General features: G+C 40.4%; 1 protein-coding gene across 1 annotated transcript; it reads right to left on the bottom strand.

The window, feature by feature from the left end:
- Positions 1-1,531: 1,531 nt before the first annotated feature.
- pak2b (p21 protein (Cdc42/Rac)-activated kinase 2b) lies at positions 1,532-19,258 on the bottom strand. The gene is made up of 15 exons (XM_084308739.1): positions 18,596-19,258; positions 16,854-17,219; positions 16,156-16,262; positions 15,528-15,678; positions 10,743-10,774; positions 10,526-10,639; positions 10,275-10,407; positions 10,095-10,158; positions 8,832-8,880; positions 8,274-8,386; positions 7,688-7,805; positions 7,468-7,567; positions 7,117-7,313; positions 2,801-2,938; positions 1,532-2,632 (listed from the first exon to the last, which is right to left on the bottom strand). The coding sequence occupies exons 2-15, from the start codon at positions 17,041-17,043 to the stop codon at positions 2,546-2,548; spliced, it is 1,593 nt and encodes a 530-aa protein (XP_084164865.1). The 5' UTR covers positions 17,044-17,219; positions 18,596-19,258; the 3' UTR covers positions 1,532-2,545.
- Positions 19,259-19,509: the final 251 nt, after the last annotated feature.

The following is a 19,509-nucleotide window of genomic DNA, read 5'->3' as shown; positions in this document are numbered from 1 at the left end:
TCAGACTGTGCTCACTACTGCAGCTAGTATAGGAGAGAAGCAGTGGGTAGGTCTCTTTCTCCAGGCTTCCAGCATTATAGAGTGAGTCCAAACTCCAAATCCGATCCTAGCCAATCAGATTCGAGCTGACTGCCACTGGGCCACACCCTAAAAGTTTAAAACGGAGCTGGGAGGAAGACGTTCAGCATAATATTCCACCTGGAGGCGGGGCAGGTGCCATATTTTCCCCTCTGCACTCTGAACATTGTATTAACCCGTAACTGTTCCCACGGGCCGAATATTGCCCCGATCCTCGCGAGATTAAATCCACGGGGACCTCTCGGCGTGCCGAAGCTTTTCCTAAATCACTTCCATCATCGAAAACGAGGGAAAAAGGTCGGCTCGCGACCCTGAAAATGTCGCGTGATTTTAAAAACGCTGTATTAAGTGAGCCTATTATGGGATCCACGCGAGCTTTCTATCGTGGAAACATCTGGGCGTCCCGCAACTTTTACTGATTCACATGTAGCCCCTAAAATGCTTAGAAAAGGAAAACAGAAAGCGTGGAATAAACTCGCCGAAACGGAAAAGTGTCCCACGGGCGCGCCGTGATTCCGATCCGCGTGAAAATATTCACGGCCATAGAGGAGACAGTGGGACACCTTTTTGCAACCGAATATGTGTCTCGAATTTGCTCCCACGCGGCGCGCAAAATCGCGCAAGGAAAAATCGGACCAAAAATTAACCAATGCTCCAGCAGTATTAATGACCCTGATGTAAACAAGACAAACGTCTTTCTCTGGTCTGCATCCCCTTATACAATTGTGTGTGAATGAATGAATGAATGAAAACTTTATTAACAGATTGCAGAATGGGTACAGTACAGTACAGCTCAATACATACAATTGTTAAGGGGATGCAGACCAGAGAAAGACTTTCGTCTTGTTTACATCAGGGTCCCCCATTTTCAATTCATCGTAAATGTGTATTGAGCCGTACTGTATTGTACCCATTCTGCAATCTGTTAAATAAATAAAAATAACGTTTGACTGGCCGCCGAGCCATACTGTAGTGTACATGGTGACTGCTTGACTTAAAAAAAAAAAAAAAAATTATTAATAAAAATATTTAATAATTTTTTTTTTAATAATTTTTTTTTGGCTTCCCCTGTTATTTTACCCACGCGACGCCACTGCGTGGCGCACGCCTGAATCCAACCAAAGGGATTCAATTCGCTTCCTGCACGCGTGCGAACAGCGACGCCTATATTAATCAGCGCTTCACTTTCGCTCCCATGTAAACAGGCAGAAAGTATCTTGTAATACAAAACGATCCATGAGCTATGGTTGCTTGCTACTACATCCTCGTTGCATCAAAATAATGACCCAAACCAAAAAGTCTAATAATTGTGCTGGCTCCACCCTATCATCCCTCTACTATTGTAAAGAGTATGACATGGTATTAATTAATAGTCTGATAGACTATTCAGCATTTCCCCAAAAAAGTTTGTCATAAAATGTGGATCACTGAAAAGTGTTAAAGAATCACAAAGTCAAGAACAGCTGCATTTATTTGAGTTTGCAGACAAGGTTGTTAGTTGTCCAGGAAGATAAAGAAACAGTCCATAATACGCTGCTTTTACCTACAGCCATTGACAGCTAACCAGCATGATATATTCACTGTTTTTCAACTAGCTTAAAAGTACATAATATACACATGGAGAGAAGAAAAAAAGCGCATTTGTTTAGCTACAGTCCAGAATAATGGACAGAATTCAACATACAATAGTAATTTTTTTAATAAGAACAATGAAGAAAAAAGTATAAACCCTGTCATTCTAATATTTGATTTGCCTGTAAGGTGCACCTCTTCTATCAAGAGGATAATAATACAGGGGAAACCGTACAGTAGGCTGTCCGGTGTGACAACCCTATGACATCATCATGATCATCATTGTTTAGAAATGATGGAAGTGTACTGAAATGTTTTTTCTCTCTCCCTATAACAGAAATGTCCATAAAATATGGGTCAATGTGGGAATAACGAGTTTTCATTGAACAAGACCAATGATATAACGAGGGACAAATATGAAATTCAAGTATCAAAATAACTAAGACACTGACAAGCTGAAAAGGTCAATTACAAAGATAGTAAAAATCATGGGAAGAGAAATAGACACAATCAACAATACATTAGGCAACATTTTGCATTTGTTTAAGGCAGTCGATAAAAAAAAACAGAACTAGGCATCTTCTTCATTCCAAGTTAAATACAAACCTAGCCCCAACGTGTCGCCCCAAAAAGTTTTATTGTACAAAATAACTAAGCCCGACTCTGAAACTAAGCACGTTCGTTTGACTTGTCTTCCATCATCCGAGTGAGAATAAGAGTTCATGTGGCTGGCGGTGGCGTCGTGCTGCATGTTTTTAGTCTTCTTCACAGTGAGGTTTGCTGCATGAAGAGCATGGAGGCGCTCTACTGTCTGTTCAGCACAAAACCGAAATAGTTGGCAGCACCGATCCGTGTGCACACAGCATGGAAAGGCAGGGCAGCTTGTTTTGCTCGACTAACGGTTGCCCTTCATGGCCTCCTTGGCTGCCAGGATGAGCGGTGTGAGACTGGAGAGGGGCTTCGCCAGCTTCAGGAAAGGATGCTGAATGAGACAGATTTAAGAGGATGAAGCATAATGGGGAGAGGGGGAGGGGACATTTGTGTTAATGCCATTCCAACAACCTAGGTGACACAAAGATTACTTAAAAACGTGTAACATTAAAAAAAATTATAATAACTAGGAAAATCACAAAGGGAGAGAAATATTCACCTGTAGCAGCTCCTTCCCTCCAAATCTTTTCTCCACATCCATTTCCAGGCAGCGATTAAGGAAGTCTCTGAAGATGGGAGATAGTTTCTCTGGGTTCTGAAGCTCAGGGGTGCCGTTGGTGGCAATCAGGTACAGTGCCTGGCAGGGGGAAGATAAGAGATGAAATCTCCTGTACAGTCTTACCAATTCCAAACTCTCCAACAAAAGAGACAGGCAACTGGATACCAGTTATTTACTAATACACAGCATATAGTGCCATAAATCCTTCATGCCATATAGTAGGCTCAATAAAGATGTTGGAACATAGTTCAGATGTAAATAGTTGGGGGGGGGGGGGGGGGGGGGGGGGGGCATGGCGGTGCAGAGAGCATGCATGTCATATACAATAAAATACTAAAATAAGTGGCGTTACATTTTTCAAATCGACTTCAGACCCAAATTGACCGTTGCTCAATATACATAGAGCATGTCATGAAATGGATTGTTCAAAAGATTTCACTGCTCGAAGGATCCATCAGATATCCCACTGAGAGACATCCGATCTTTATCTTAATACATACTTCATCGATGCTAACTGCGAAATGTCACATTTTATTCATAGAAATAGCTTCCGTTTCCTGATAGCAAGTTTCCAAATAGGTCACGTTTGAATAAATGGGCTCAGCAGTAACAATGTAGGACTAGTTTGCATTAACCTAGATTGCTGTTAACTCTTTCCCTGCCAACGACGAGTATACTCGTTATAGCCCGCCAATTGCTGGACACCAACAACGAGTATACTCGTTATTACGATCGTTATTTCTTTTATTAGCTATTTCCATTCATAAATCATCCAGGTATGCTGTGGTACTGTGTGGCAATGTGTCTGAGATCGCAACGGTCCGATACCGCCGCCTGGTGGGGCGGTACCGAATAGGGCTGTACCGAATTACATTTTTTAACATTCAAACCTTCGATTGAAGTATTCGAACGAAGCTTCGAATGTCTATATAAAAAAACAACAAAAAAAAAGTTTTATTTTTTTTTAACTGAATCCTCAATTTGAATAAAGTGATTAATCTGATTAAATTAGTATTTTTATTTTATTAAATCAACTTTCTTTAATGAATATAACTCATCAGTTTCGTCAACATAAATAATCCAATAAGGGCACGGTTGGTATGAAAGTGATGGTGACGTCTTATAGTATAATATTAGTGTAGCCTAATCTTTAACTGCAACTGTGAAGAAAACCCCCATTGGTTTAAACAGATTGAATAGACACATGTCAACATTATGATCGAAGCTTCGAAGCATTCGGTACAGCCCTACATTGAATCGTCAATCCGATGCCGGATTCATTATGCTGTGGGGGGTTATGGCGTGGGCCAAATGGACATACGATCTAGCAGATGGCAATCAAATAATTGGAATATTCTTTTTGGATCATCATCGGCCACAGGTAAGAGCAATTTAACGTCAATTTCAGCTTGGTTGTCCATTGTTTTCATAGCCATTGCCCTGATCAACGTATGCTGTTGTACTAACGAATGCCGTTATTGTCAATCAATTAATCATAAACGACCCCCCCCCCCCTTTCATGCATGCATGATGGAACATAATATAACGATCATATGCATTTGAATTTTTAATTGTAGCGTGTATAGGGACGAAATGAGAATGGATTAAGTATAATATGCGTCGCAGGCTATTACTAGCCTTCCAGGAATTACCCCAAATCACTTTAAAAACACTTATATTCACCACGGTATAAAACGAGAATGTATGGATGGAAAAAATATTCCTTTTTCACATCTTGAACGATAGATACTCGATGTCAAATGGGCCATAGTATTGCATAGCTATAATATTTAAATAGTTATAGCCCTGCAAACAAGGTGAGCGACTCCCACCGTTTACAGTGATGGCGGTAGCTACTATAGGATGAGGCTAATGCATGGCATCCAATGAGTTAACATTTATTGTACAAAATACTGTGTATTAAACTGAAAACCGCTTAGTTGGTCTGCAGCTTGTTCACCTTAGTGGCCAGATGATCTCTTCAGTTCCTTTCATCACAATAATGTCTGACCTCCCTCTCTTGACCTCCCTCTCTATCCGATTGTCCTATTTTTTGAATGTACTGTCCTGTCCTGTTGTGCTTTTTTGTATTTGTGTATTTTATAGGACATTGATTTTATGCTTTGACTGTACTGTACATCACTTTGGTTGGCTCTCGAGCTTTTAAATGTGCTCTATAAATAAATTACTTGACTCTCTGATGATAACACACTTTCTTAGAAGATTAGCTTCAGGGGGTGTTTGTCACAAAAAGTTAATGCAACCTTGCTGAAAGATCCTCTGTGTGATCTACCTATATTTTTATTGAGCAAAATAACACTTGCTTGAAATGTTAGCCATGTCCTCAGCATGATAAATCAAGCTCTTATCAAGCGTGAACTAACACATTCTCTCCAAACACTGCAGTGCAGTCATTTGCACTTATTTAAAATGCCTTTTGAGATGTCCAATTCGGGTATAAAAAGATGCTGTGGCTATAATACTAACATTATTGTCCTTGCGTCGTTTGCGATTGTACTACTAAAGAGGCTCTTAGAAACACGCCTGAGAATAATCCTCAAAAGTTGATGGGACTGATGGGTTTTCGTCTTATCAGAGAGGGTTGGCCACATGTTGTCCTGGTTGGGGATGAAAAAGAACAGCTCAAGATTTGTGGGGTTTTTATGACCTCATGTGGCCAAAGTAAACATCACATAACCTCTCAAACTATACGTATTAAAGAATACATTTGTAAATAACAATCATGTAATGGGAAATAGTCTATAGAAAATGTAAAATATATAACATAATAGTGCAAAAGTGTGATTACAGAAATGAGCCAAAAATAATGCTTATTTTCCTTTAACTAGCAACGGCCCGGCCCCGGGCCCTCTTGAGGACGATTTGCCCACCGATTTGTTGCCGTTCGAATGCCACCTCAGGCAACAAAATCCGTTCAGCGGTTCTCGGGTTACATACCGATATGCGAGGCATGCGCCATTGTACACGGCAGAGTCAGTTTACCACCCCCGACTCCCGAGGCTATAGCTCCGTCAATCATTTGCCGATCTCGAAAATTCATTGTAGCCAATGAATGTGGCTTTCCAATGATACCCCACGTGGGGATGTGCGAATCAGGGATCTAGGTGAAAAGTTAGGAGCGAAAACTGGAAGAGAACAAAACGCAGAATTGGATTCAATGAGGAAATGGAATCCTGGAAAGCTTTCTTTTTTGTACATACCGGTAGTTTACCAAAATCGCTCCTAATCACTCATTTCTGAATGGATTTATTTAGCTTATACCAACTTTTTGGGATATACTATTTTTGGATATTGCAACTACTCTATTTCATTAGCACTAAAAGTGATCCTTCTTTATTGTATTAGAAACTTCAGAATGTTATCTTTCAAAAGTTCAAGTTCTTTAGTTCAAGTTCTTTAATAGTTGTCATACAGAAGTACAGAATACTTTCATACAAAATGCTTCTTACTGTTACGCTCCAGAGACTGTGCTAGACAAGATAGTATCAAATAACATAATAACATAATATAGCATGAATTTAGAAGAAGAATGAGGTCACAGTTGTTCGGTATAGACATATGTACAATGTTCTGAGTTACCATATAATATACAATACACAATACTATGCAGTGTACTAATGTACAGTACTATCTAGTGCAAAGCAGAAGTGGGATGAGGTACAATTTTAGGTACAATTTACAGTAAGGTGTACGAGTTGTAGTGCAATCCTTCATCCATAAATATAAAGTGTGGGGAGTGGGTGCTACAGTGTGTTTGTTTAAAGCACCCACTCCCCACACTTTATATTTATGGATGAAGGATTGCACTACAACTCGTACACCTTACTGTAAATTGTACCTAAAATTGTACCTCATCCCACTTCTGCTTTGCACTAGATAGTACTGTACATTAGTACACTGCATAGTATTGTGTATTGTATATTATATGGTAACTCAGAACATTGTACATATGTCTATACCGAACAACTGTGACCTCATTCTTCTTCTAAATTCATGCTATATTATGTTATTATGTTATTTGATACTATCTTGTCTAGCACAGTCTCTGGAGCGTAACAGTAAGAGACCAGGCTTATGCATGTGCTATAAGTATAAAGTATAGTATTTGTTTGCAAAAAAAGTAACAAAAATTGCCACTTTTTGGGGCACCCATTAAGAGGTTAAACCTAAACATATGTATGCACTGCAAGTGAGGGAAAATGTGTTTGTGGAAGAGAGATGATGTAATTACTTACTCTTAGTGGGTTCTCATTCAGGTATGGCGGTTCTCCTTCAACCATCTCAATGGCCATGATACCCAGGGACCAAATGTCTACTTTAGGTCCATAGGCTTTCCGGGTGACCACTTCAGGAGCCATCCAATAAGGAGTGCCTACCATGGTGCTACGCTTGCTCTGCTCTGGGGTGATCTGGGCGCAGAAGCCAAAATCGGCTGTACAAGAAATTGGAGACAGTGTTAAGGTCTTATATAGTTAAGAGTGAGATAAGATAATTGATCTGAAGGATTCAACACTAACAGTGGCATAAAATTGCTCATGGGATTACTAATGGAAGACTGTTGCCCTAAGGCCATAAGAAGGACTCACTTAGCTTGACAGAGCCGTCCATCCCCAGTAAGACATTGTCACTCTTGATGTCTCTGTGGATGACCTGGTTTGCATGCAGGAACTCCAGTGCTTGTAAACACTGCAAATATACAAACAAAAGAGAGAATATGAGAAAGAGAGCAAGAGCTTTCTTCATACTGCCACAGTTTTACAGGAAACAATGAGGTGATATGCAGTGTGATGCTTGAGAGCCTATCACCTCTCTGCAGACAGCAGCTATCTGGGCCTCATCCATACATGTCTCCGTCACCACGTCTGTCAGGGAGCCACCAGCCAGGTACTCCATCACAACAAATAGCTCCTCTCCCATCAGGAAACTGAGACAAACACAGTGTCAACTACACAGCAAAGCCAGACGAATTACATTACTCCCTTCTTCCAAATCCTTTGGCTCAGATTTCGCTTTCATTTTACATCAAAATATGTTCCAACTCCCATTTCTATAATAATTCTGTTTCACATGACTTAAGTTTTATTTGAGTTCCGTCTGTTACTTAATGATGGTTTTATTGCTACCCGTCTGTTACTTATGATGTAGTTTTATTGTTACCAGTCTGTTACTTATGATGTAGTTTTATTGTTACCCGTCTGTTACTTATGATGTTGTTTTATTGCTACCCGTCTGTTACTTATGATGTAGTTTTATTGTTAGCCGTCTGTTACTTATGATGTGATTTTATTGTTACCCGTCTGTTACTTATTATGTAGTTTTATTGTTACCCGTATGTTACTGATGTAGTTTTAGTGTTACCCGTCTGTTACTTATGATGTAGTTTTATTGTTACCTGTCTAGGAAGTTGACAATGTTGGGGTTCTTCAACTCCTTCATCACTAGGATTTCGTTAATGATCAACTCTTTCTTCGGCTGCTTTTGGAGGTTAATCTGTTTAATGGCAACCTGTGAAAAACAACATGGAAAACGCTGAAGTTGATTTTATTTTGTTTAATCCTATAATATCTCTCCTCCGATAACTGTAAACTAGGGATGTCCGAAATTATCGGCCGATATCGGCAATAAAATGTGATATCGGAAAATATCGGTATCGATTAAAAAAAAAATGCATATATCGGCATCGGTTGATATCAGTATCGGAAATTAAGAGTTGGACAATATCGGTATAGGTAAAAAAGCCAATATCGAGCATCCCTACTGTAAACACATTTTAAATCTGTATATTTTATGATTACTGCATTGATACATTAATAAGCATTATCCCTATATCACTTTATAAAATTAGAAAACATATATAAATGGATGTAAATATGTATATACATATGTAATTCACACTCTGGTTATTTGTTCCAGTCTACACATGGCATCACATCAACCAATCATATTTTACCTCCTGTCCCGTGGCAACATCGATGGCTGTGAATACTGTTCCTGAGGCCCTATGAGAAGAGACGTTAAAGATGATTTTCTTCTATGCACATTGACATGCATGCACTGACAAACATACATACACATAAAACTCATCACTTATTAACTCATTCAGTGCCAACCACGAGATTAGTCGGGTTAACTCGCCATGCGTTGCATGCCAAGACCCGAGAAAACTCGGGTTTTAATCGTTATTTCTTTTATTAGCGATATCCATTCATTTTTATCCATCCAACCTGATGTTATCATTGGGAATGGGTCTGAGCTCGCAAAAGGGCAAATACCGCCGCCTATCGTCTCCCGGATGGTATTGCACATCATTGGATTGGATTGACTGGGAATGTGCATCGAAAAAATAACTCCGGTCCGGGTCTTGCTTCTCGGGCATGCAGTATCGTGTTACCAGATTGACTGAGGACCCTCAGAGCAGCATCGATTATGTGTTTCGGACTATAACGTTGGATCAATAAACGCGATCGATATTTGGAATGGCGATCAGGAATTGGATTAATCTTTTTGCAGAACATCTGATGTGAGGTAAGGAATTTATGTTACGAGTCTTGGGGTAATCAGATGTTCCTATCACCGCCATCGCAGCGCGTGTGTGTGACGTTAGCGCTGACCAGGTCACGGATAATCGATTTTTCAGCCCGCTTCTCTAGCGTGCATAAGGACACAAATACCATAGATAATTTAGCGTTTATTTGAAAACTATTCATAAATCAGCCGAAAAATTACAACATGTTTTGTGTATTCCACTAAAGAGCTATTATCGCGGATTTTCTCTGGAATTACTAGAACTCTCCAAAACTATACTCGTATTCAAAACGGTATAAAACGGATATGTACTGATGAAAAAACAATCCGTTTCGTACATGTTGACTGCAAGCAAGTCATTGATAAGCGACGGGTGTATTAGACCCATAGCCATAATTTAAGATATAGTTTAAGCGTTCGCAAATTTCTCCGTCCTCCCATCGACTAAAGCGCTGGCACGGAACAGCCTATTTGGGCATAGGGGCGTGGCTCTGAATGTGTTAATGTTGAAAATGATTTTGAATACCCTGACAGATGTTTGATGATGGAAAATGAGTGGTTTGATGATGGAAAATGATTAAATTAATAATGAAATATGAATTAACGTATTAATGCATTTCAATCTTTGCAGTCCCTCTACTAAACATGTATTAAGTGCGTTAGCATTTCAAGATAAACCTGCACTTACCCTTGGCCAATTTTCTCATATCTCGTGTACTTCTTTTTGGGATCCCCGATGCTGACTATGGTTCCTGTAAACAATAATCATAGGTAAGATAAATGGGGACTCATTCTAGACAATGAAAGGTTTTGAGTTGCAACATTGTCACAACATTTTAAGTAATGTAGTGATATTAATGAGCTTTACTCAGTTTGTCCATGATTTCCTCATCAGTCATCTTGCCCTTCTTCTTCTGTCTGTCCACACCCTTGGAAGCAGCGTCTCCGTCTGGACACGTGACTGGAGCGGGGATGGGGTCTATGACGGAGCGAGTATACACCTATTGGACACACACATGAAAGGCAAAGTAATTAACACAAAACAAATCTCCAGTGTCCAAAGAATTTACCTGCAAGCTAGATATAATAACGCCGACACTTGTGACTGGTCACACTCACGCTCTTAGTGTGCTCTGGTCTCGGTGCGACAATGGGAGGGGGCGCCTCATCATCGTCGTCATCGTCAATGTCCTTGATATTGGGCGACGAGGGTTCCGTGCCCTTTTTGACAGGCTAATTCAGAGTGGAGGGGAAATTTGGGATAAAAAATAGTGAAAAAGGGGATCAGAATTTAAAACCAAATTTGAACACCTTCCAATAATGTTTGGATACTTACAGACTGGGGCCCCGGGGTGAACGCATCTTTTTCTAAAGATCAGGAAAAGAGGAAAGGAAAAGAGTAAAAACGTGCTCTGCGGTGCCATTTGATTTGAAATCTTTATTTCAAACATGTAAATACAAACTATATAAAACAAAAACAAATCATTGATCTCTAGCAATAATAAAATTAAAATTAAAATAAAAACATAACTCAATTTACATGTTCGAAAAGGAGTAGGAAGAAGTACTTATTTAATCCTACCCATTTTCCACTACTCAAATGAATGTACTAATTTAAAACAAATATATATATATATATATATATATATATATATATATGCAAAACAAAAAAAAACATGTAAAACGTGAAAGAAATAAAATAAAAATGTAAACACCCGTGAATGTCAAATCCCTTCCTCATCCCTGTACCTTGTGAAAATTATTTCTTTATAATTCAGTTTGAATTGTCTCATGTTTGGACATTGCTTTAGCACCAGCTGCGGTTAGACACAGGGGTATTTTCGTTTCGTTTTCAAGGTCAGTTTCGCTTTCCAGAACGCAATGTAATGGCAGGCATGTTAGACATTGGTTTTGCCTCCTGAGCACAGTGATGTAGTACAATGCCAAAGCAGTAGGTGGCAGTAGGTGGCGAACATGAAGGCAATTTTCAACCAATCAGAAGTTGAAATGTGCCAATACACTTCCTGCAAAAAAAATCAACAAGCCACCATCTTTAAATGCCTCGAGTGCCTTTGTTGATGAAACAAAACTAACATCAACACAATTGACCACCAAGAGTGGATAGTTTAGTCTCACAAAAAGATCGCCGATGTTGTTAGCTACATGCTAACTAGGGATGGGAATCGAAAGGTTCCTAATTGTCCGATGCCTGGAATCGCGTGCCTCCCGTGACTTTCGATTCCCTTATCGCTGCCAGGTTTTCCCGACCGTTGCGCATTTCAAAACAATAACGTTAGCGTTAGCATGTAGCCATGGCAAACTATAGTATTTGATTCCTTAACACTTTGAGTGCCACTCACGAGATATCTCGGGTTTTTAATAGTGACGTTGAATGCCACTCATGAGATTTCTCGGATTTTTTTTTTTTAGCGATCTGAAAAATTATTGCATCACCCGAGCCTACCCGAGTATAGCCGAGCGGCGCCGGCGATCACTGTGGAAAAAAGCGCCCCCTGTCGTCTCCCAGATGACATAAGTGATTTTGGAATGGACTCAATGAAAATGGTGGGGAAAAAAATCCGGTACTCCACATTTTCCAGTTCACTGATCCAGCCGGGGTTACCACAGTTCATTCTGGAACCTCAGATCCCCGCTGATCATGGAGTTCTACAGTATCGTGTTGGATCCATACACGTATCGATTTTTTCGAATGGTGATCAGGAATTGGAATATACCAGTTGGATACCATCTGATGTCAGGTAAGGACTCTATGTTATCAGTGTTAGGATAATCAGAGTAAGTTTGATGAAGATATAGGCTGTTTTGTGAAATGTCTTCTTTCGGTTTCACTGTAAAAGTCCGAGAGGAAATCAACGAGGCGATTATCCGCGCGCGGCCGTAATGTGCTTGCGTGCACGTATAATATTGATCATCTAGCGTTTATTTGAAAACGATTCATAAAAAGGCCGACGAATATCAACGTTGTGGAATATTCCACTAAAAGACGATTTTCATAGAATGCTCCAGAATTAGCTGTTTTTTATATCAAAACGGGGGCTTTTCTAACTGCTCTGAAACTGAAACGACGCGATAAAAAAACAATCTGCCTTGACAGCACTGACTGGAAAATAGTCTTTGATAATGCGATGGGCAGATTAGACACATAGCCATAATTTAAAACATAGATTAGGCGATATTAACGTTAACATTGGCGCCGATGGTGGCATTCAGCCGGTAAAAAGGAAAACCAGGCGTGGCGCTCAAAGTGTTAAGGGCTCGAAATTGCCTTGGTTTTGGTCATATGCTCCCGAAATGCTCCCGCTGTTTGGCTGCTTCTATGTGCAGTGAAAACTACTCGAATGCTTTAGAACCTAGTCATTGATTTAGTTCAGGATAACCTAAGATTAGCCACGGAGCTAGCACTAGCTAACGTGAGCTAACGTTAGCTAATCAAGCTCACAGAGAGAGATAAACAGCTGACAGCAGGTAGTACAGGTACAAATACAATAAAACAAGGGGTGGGGGCTGTTGTGTAAACCTTGTACTCTTTAGTTCACATATAATAAGAGACGGAGGGTTGACTGTGTTTACTAGTAGGTACAGTGCAACATACAAACAGGTCCGTGTAGCAACACAAGCCCATAGCTTACAGGACAGGGGCCCGGGGAGGGAGCGCTGTATGTGTGTGTGTGTGTGTGTGTGTGTGTGTGTGTGTGTGAGTGAGAGACAGAGAAGTCAGAGGAATAACGACCTGTTGAATGCAACTACGGTTCAATAGATTAAATTAGTTTAAGATATTGAACTGTAGTTACATTCAACAGGTCGTTATTCAATAGATTAAATTAGTTTAAGAATAAAAAAATAAATACATTTTAAGAGAATCTCAAATACATTATTTTATTTAAGTGTAGGCTATAGTTAATGTTTTATTTTTTTTTACAGTTTTTGTATTTTTCTGACATGGGGGCTCAACAATAAATGACAATCAGAAATGTCAAGTTGCATGTTGTTATTCTAACCAGCTTAGTTCTGTTGCATTTCCAATTTATTTATTTAAATTATAAATTTATCAGGAATCGATAAGGGAATCGATAAAGAATCAGATCGATAAGCAGAATCGATAATGGAATCGTATCGATAAAATCCTATTGTAGGAAAGCCCTGCTAATAAGACTACTTTGTTCTGTAATAGCCCTTTAATATGTTGTTGTTGACAGGAAAGGGTAATTGATTTATGCCAGTGTAATCGCCCAGCATGATGTGCCCAGCTAGTGTTGCACTCTAGTCTTCTGATAACGTTACTGGCCCTTTAAGAGTTTCTCCGTCGAACGTGTGCACAAGCTGTTCTCTGTGCTGCTGCCTGATGGTGCGGCTGCTGCAGCAGTAAGATCTGTCCCTTTGAGGAACGTGTGCGTAAATGACACGCGAGTACGGTACCTATGTTTAGTCCTGCCTAATTCATTACTTCAGCTTACTCTACCTTTACAGTATGTTCACATTGATCTATTCCTGTCGACGCTGTTTCTCTCTGTTCTCGAGAGGCTGCGCCGTTAGCTTAGCCGCAGGTTAGCCAGTCTATGCTGCCTGCTAGTGATGCTGCATGGTTAGCTTAGCCGCACGTGAGCTAGCCTAGGCTATATAACTCACTCACTACCTCTAGTGAATAGAATGTATCTTTACACCCGGTTTACAGTCCGCCTACCTATATATTGTTTACATGCACTGCATGAGTAATCCCCCTGCATAGGCTATGTAGGTTATATATAATAACTCTGGTTAAGTGAATGTCTTGGCTACTAGTTGCACTGTATTGCTAATGAATATTATTGCAGCTATAGACCACATGTTTATGACATTATGTTTATGTGCGCCACTACTGTGTTTACTAATGTATACTGTATTGTATTCCTTTGTGTTTACTAATGTATACTGTATTGTATTCCCTTGTAGACAACCACACACACCTTTCTGTTCCCAAATACAACCAATAACTGCAGCCTCTGTGTGATTCTTTAATCGGAGTTACAACGCCATAATGTCCGCCAGCTCTATCAAACGCAACCCGTGGAGGCCCTAGCCCTCCGTTTCACCTATCAATTCCCATCCCTAATGCTAACGTGAATGGAATATGCCAGTACAACAGTATAGCATTGTGGCTAGCAGCTAACGTTAGCTCACGTTAGCCAGCCAGCACCAAACTGATGATATCAGGAGCTATTAGTAGCTAGATAACATTAGACAACGTATTAAACAAAGGTGAATAGATGACTGGGCCATTTTGTTTAATGCTTGTTAAGATTGAAAGAGGAGCTCTGAGCTAACAGGGTCTGGTAGCTAACGTTAGCTCACGTTAGCCAGCTGCTCATGCAATCGTTAATGCTAGCAGAATGAATGGATGTAAACTTTATTCAACAGATTGCAGAATGGGTACAATACAATACGGCTCAATACAAACAATTGTTAAGGGAATGCAGACTGTTGTAGCTTGGACTGGGCTCCTTATAACAATAACTTGACAACACATGGTAGCTGCAGCTAATTGGGACAGCTCTGCTGTCTGTCGTCACCGGACGTTGGTGAGGGCACGCAGATGTCGGTATCTACTGCGCATGGGCGTTGAGCAACAACAGCTCCGCGCAGATGATCCTGCCAAAACGGCATTTCTATTTAACTAGGACAGCAAAAGTAATCATTCAGCAACAAAACAAAAACAAAAACACCTAGTCTAACCATGGCCTCAGACTGTTCCAGTTTCACTCCACATATGTAAATGCAGTGTCTTCTCCTGGTAGTGCGTACACTAATTGAGTTCTCCCCTCAGATTATAACCCCCCTCTCTATCAAAGAACAGTTCTTGAATGTTTCCTGGAAGTAAATTACCTTTTGCTTTATACATTAATTCTGCCGTTTTAAATTCCACAAGATCACTTAACTTGAATGTTTTTGACAATATGTTTGTGTGATCAATGTTTGTGTGATCACGATAACCTGCAATGTGAACTATCCTTATGGCTCTTTTTTGGCTATATTACAGAAATATTCCACAAACAAACTGACACACTCGTAACACAATCTAGGCATGCAAAAACTCATAATGGCACAACAGAAAATAGAGGCTCACCAGAGGAGGAGAAACTGAGGTACTTCTGACGGCTGTTGCCCGTAGAGTCGTAGAACTTTAGGACATCAAGGACAGCCTGGGGGTTCTTCTTCTGCTCCGACTTGGTGATGTTTGATGTTTGGAGGAGCCGAGCCCACTGCTCTGGCATGCCCTGTGCAGACGAGGAGGAAGACGACAGAGGGAGGCGGGGTCTCAAAGGTTAGTCCATGTGGGGCAAAGCAGATTCAATCAATCAATTGATTCAATCAATCAATCAATCAATCAAAGGTGTGTATTTGTGTAAGTGCAGACATCGGAATGCTGTGTAATGTCCTATGCATGTTGTGGTGAATGATCTATGGTTTTGCTCACACAGGAGCTCTGGGGATAAAGCTGGTTGAGATAGAGCCATGTCTTACAGATGTGAAAGAGGCAAACGCGTATAGAGAAACAAGGACACACAATGTCAAAGAGATGCAAAGCTAACTCGTCTTACACAAAAAGCAATGCCTGTGAGCCACCACTAGGGGCAGAGTGGCTAACCACAAGTGTGTGACCGACTGTATGTGTGAGTGACTGAGTTAGTGACATTTCAGGTCAAAGAGGTGCTTCGCATCTAAGAAAGGAATGAGAAAGTGGTCAATCTCACAGTGAACTCTCCAGTGACGGCGTCAAAGCCCACATGGATGGTGTGCTCAAAGTCTGAGGGCGGAGAGATCTCTGGTCGTTCTTTATCCCGGTCTTTCTTTCTACCACCTGAAAGGAACCAAACACAACTCTATTTTTCCATAACAATACAAAGACTAATTATGAATAAATAATAAATACATAAAAAAATATCTTTAATACTAGTTGAAGAACACTTGATTATACTTAAAAAGCTGCTGTAAGTGGTATTTTTTTTGTTTGTTCAAATAAGTGGTCTAACATGTTAAAATAATAGCTCTACACTCCCGACAGCCATTACTGATATAGATTGTCTGGTCAGTAACATTGGTCTCCCAGTCCCTCCACTCTGCAGTAAACGGAAGATACATTGGCAAAAATGGTCTGAAACTAGTTTTAAGCAAATGTATCATTGAAACAAGTAAAATGATCTACCAGTGCAGTGAAATAAGTAAAAATATCTAGGATTCGCTCGTGATTGGATAAAATGGGAAGGAATACCAGAAAATGTATTTTCCATTTACTGCAGAGCGGAGGGACAAAGACCCATGTTACTGACCAAACACTGTATCTGTGGTGGCTGTTGGAATGTAGAGCTACTTAACATTTATTTTAACAAAGAAATACCACGTACAGCACCTTTAAAATCCCCACAAAGTGCCAAACCTCTTGTAATCTCACCCTTTTCAGCTCCAGAGAAGATCGAGATGATCTTATTACGGGGTTTCCTCTCCTCCGGGACAGAGGGCAGGGGTTTGGAGCTGTGGTTGGCTGAGAGCGAGTCTTTGCTGGAGCCAGTGCTGAAGATGGTGCTGCTCATCCTGACCGGAGGGGCAGGGGGTTTGTCCTCGGGGTCTCCGTTATCGCACATGGCTACGGGCCGATTGGGAGACTCACGAGGTCACAGAGTAAAAGGTGACAGACCGGGAGGGAGGGAGACGGCGCTCACATCAGCGAGAGGTAAGAGTTGTGGTTGTGCACAACAGCTTGAAGGGATAAAGTAGAGGCACGCCAGAGACAAGATAGAATGGAAGTGCAGAGTAAAATCTGAAGAAAAGAAGAAATCAGCATCTAGTGAACATAATTCACAGCACACAAAATATGAAATAATAATAATAAATTACACTTAAACAACTCATGTGGCAGTGATGACCATTGAGTGATTCTTTAATGAATAACTAGTGGTTCCACTGAGAGGGATCCTTACAAAGCATTTTTAAACACTATTTGATCAATACGAATATTCCAAGGACAAATACTGAATACACAAATCAGCTGCACTGAGAGGATGCAGTAGAGTAACTAGTGTGACAAGGTCATTGCATGCATTGCTGCTAGAAACCAAGCTCTACTTGGAAAACGTGTGGGCTATTGAAAAGCTCAAGGGAACTGCTACACTTGAGAGCCTGCTTCACATTAGGCAACCATTGCAAATGCAGCATATTTGACACAGATTTTTACTCTACAGTTCTATTATAATGAACTGAGAATGATGAGGTTCATATATGAATGCTTAGAATGAATTATTTTATTTGTGAATGTTTACACAAATAAATAAACAAACAAATAATTGTTCAAACTTTTTTACAAAGAGGTGCATTGATTGATTGGTTGAAAAGTTTATTAACAGATGCAGAATGGGTACAGTACAGCTCAATACATACAATTGTTAAGGGGATGCATATAATATATATAATATTTATGCCTCATAATAGGTTCCATCCGCTGCCTGTCTCCCTAAAGAGCTCTATTGTAAACTGAACAAGTTAGGACAACATAGGACAATTGATTGATTGAAAACTTTATTAACAGATTGCAGAATGGGTACAATACAGTACAGCTCAATACACACAATTGTTAAGGGGATGCAGACCAGAGAAAGACTTTCGTCTTGTTTACATCAGGGTCCCCCATTTTCAATTCATCAGGTGGGTAGAAAAAGGGTAGAAAAGAAAGATTGTGCTTTCAGTGCAGCTGATGCTGAGACGAGCCGGAGTATTGTTAGGTTAGAGCTTCAGTAGCTCTATTGATACAGAATTAAGAATGGTGGAACAGAATAATGTATTATATATCCTGTTCAGTGTGTTGTTGTTTATTTATCGTTTAACCTATTGAGAAAATACCAGGCAATTCATCTATATTAGTGTGTAACTACCATCCAATGTTAACGTTAATTGGCCAACAAGTGTGCTAGCTATGCTAACTTAGCTCGCGTTAGCATAGCAAGCTAAGGTAATGTTAGATTCTAGGCGAGTTCAGGTTTATAATAGCCAACTAGCGAGCCAGACAGTCGTATCATGGGTGTCTTCCAAAAGATCCAGTTTACTTACAGGTGTATAAAGCAACACCCAACTCCTGACTAACTCCCCGTTACTCTTTAGTTGCATGCTAATGTAGAACCGAGCCGCACAACAACAACTCACCAGACTCCCCACACCGCACAGCTACACTTCAACACAACTTCACTCCCGTCCCTCGACGCTTTGAACACGTTTATAAATCCGTAAAAGTATTAGCAACGTACAGTAGAGTCTATTATAGTCTGTAACGAGCACAAATAACTTAAATTCGGGGGGGGGGGGGTCAACTATTTACAGTGTAACTTTTCTTCTATCTTGTCGACCCTGGGATAATCCCGATGGCGAGAGGGAAGCGGACTAGCGACCCAGCCCTAGCGTGTGTAGAGAATTGATTGATTGATTGAAAACTTTATTAACAGATTGCAGAATGGGTACAATACAGTACAGCTCAATACACACAATTGTTAAGGGGATGCAGACCAGAGAAAGACTTTCGTCTTGTTTACATCAGACGTGTGGAAACTACCCTCTCTGCTCTTTCACTAATCTACTAATTACATTCAATCATCTACAGGCAATTGCTTACACAAGATATGAATCACAATATCCTCTCTATGGAAAATGTGAGGAAGAATTTACAAGTTCAATACATCGAAAGGCATTCTAGGTAATGTAGTTCCAGTATTTGACCACCGCAACACTTCCGGGATTCTGAAATCGGGGAGGAGATAGCGGGGGAGCATATGAATGAATGTGGATGAGAGCCGTGATGTAAGTGGTTGCAGATACGGCTGTGGGGGTGCTGGAGACATGATCGAATATACTTGTATGCGCCTGAATCTCCTGAACACGGCGCGACCCATTCCTAATTGATCAGAACTAAATCGGCAGAGAAAAAGCCCATTTTTAAGCACCTATTCCCCATGCACACCCGCCCTGGACTGTTCCATCAGAGGGGGGAGCTTCGGTGGTAGTGTGAGTGGCTTCGGTGGTAGTGTGAGTGGCTACAGACCACTGCACTTAAATATAAACATTAG

This window comes from Notolepis coatsorum (genome assembly GCF_963971535.1).
Source record: "Notolepis coatsorum genome assembly, chromosome: 2".
In the NCBI taxonomy this organism is placed as follows: domain Eukaryota; kingdom Metazoa; phylum Chordata; class Actinopteri; order Aulopiformes; family Paralepididae; genus Notolepis; species Notolepis coatsorum.
This window is presented reverse-complemented; position numbering and strand designations above follow the sequence as displayed.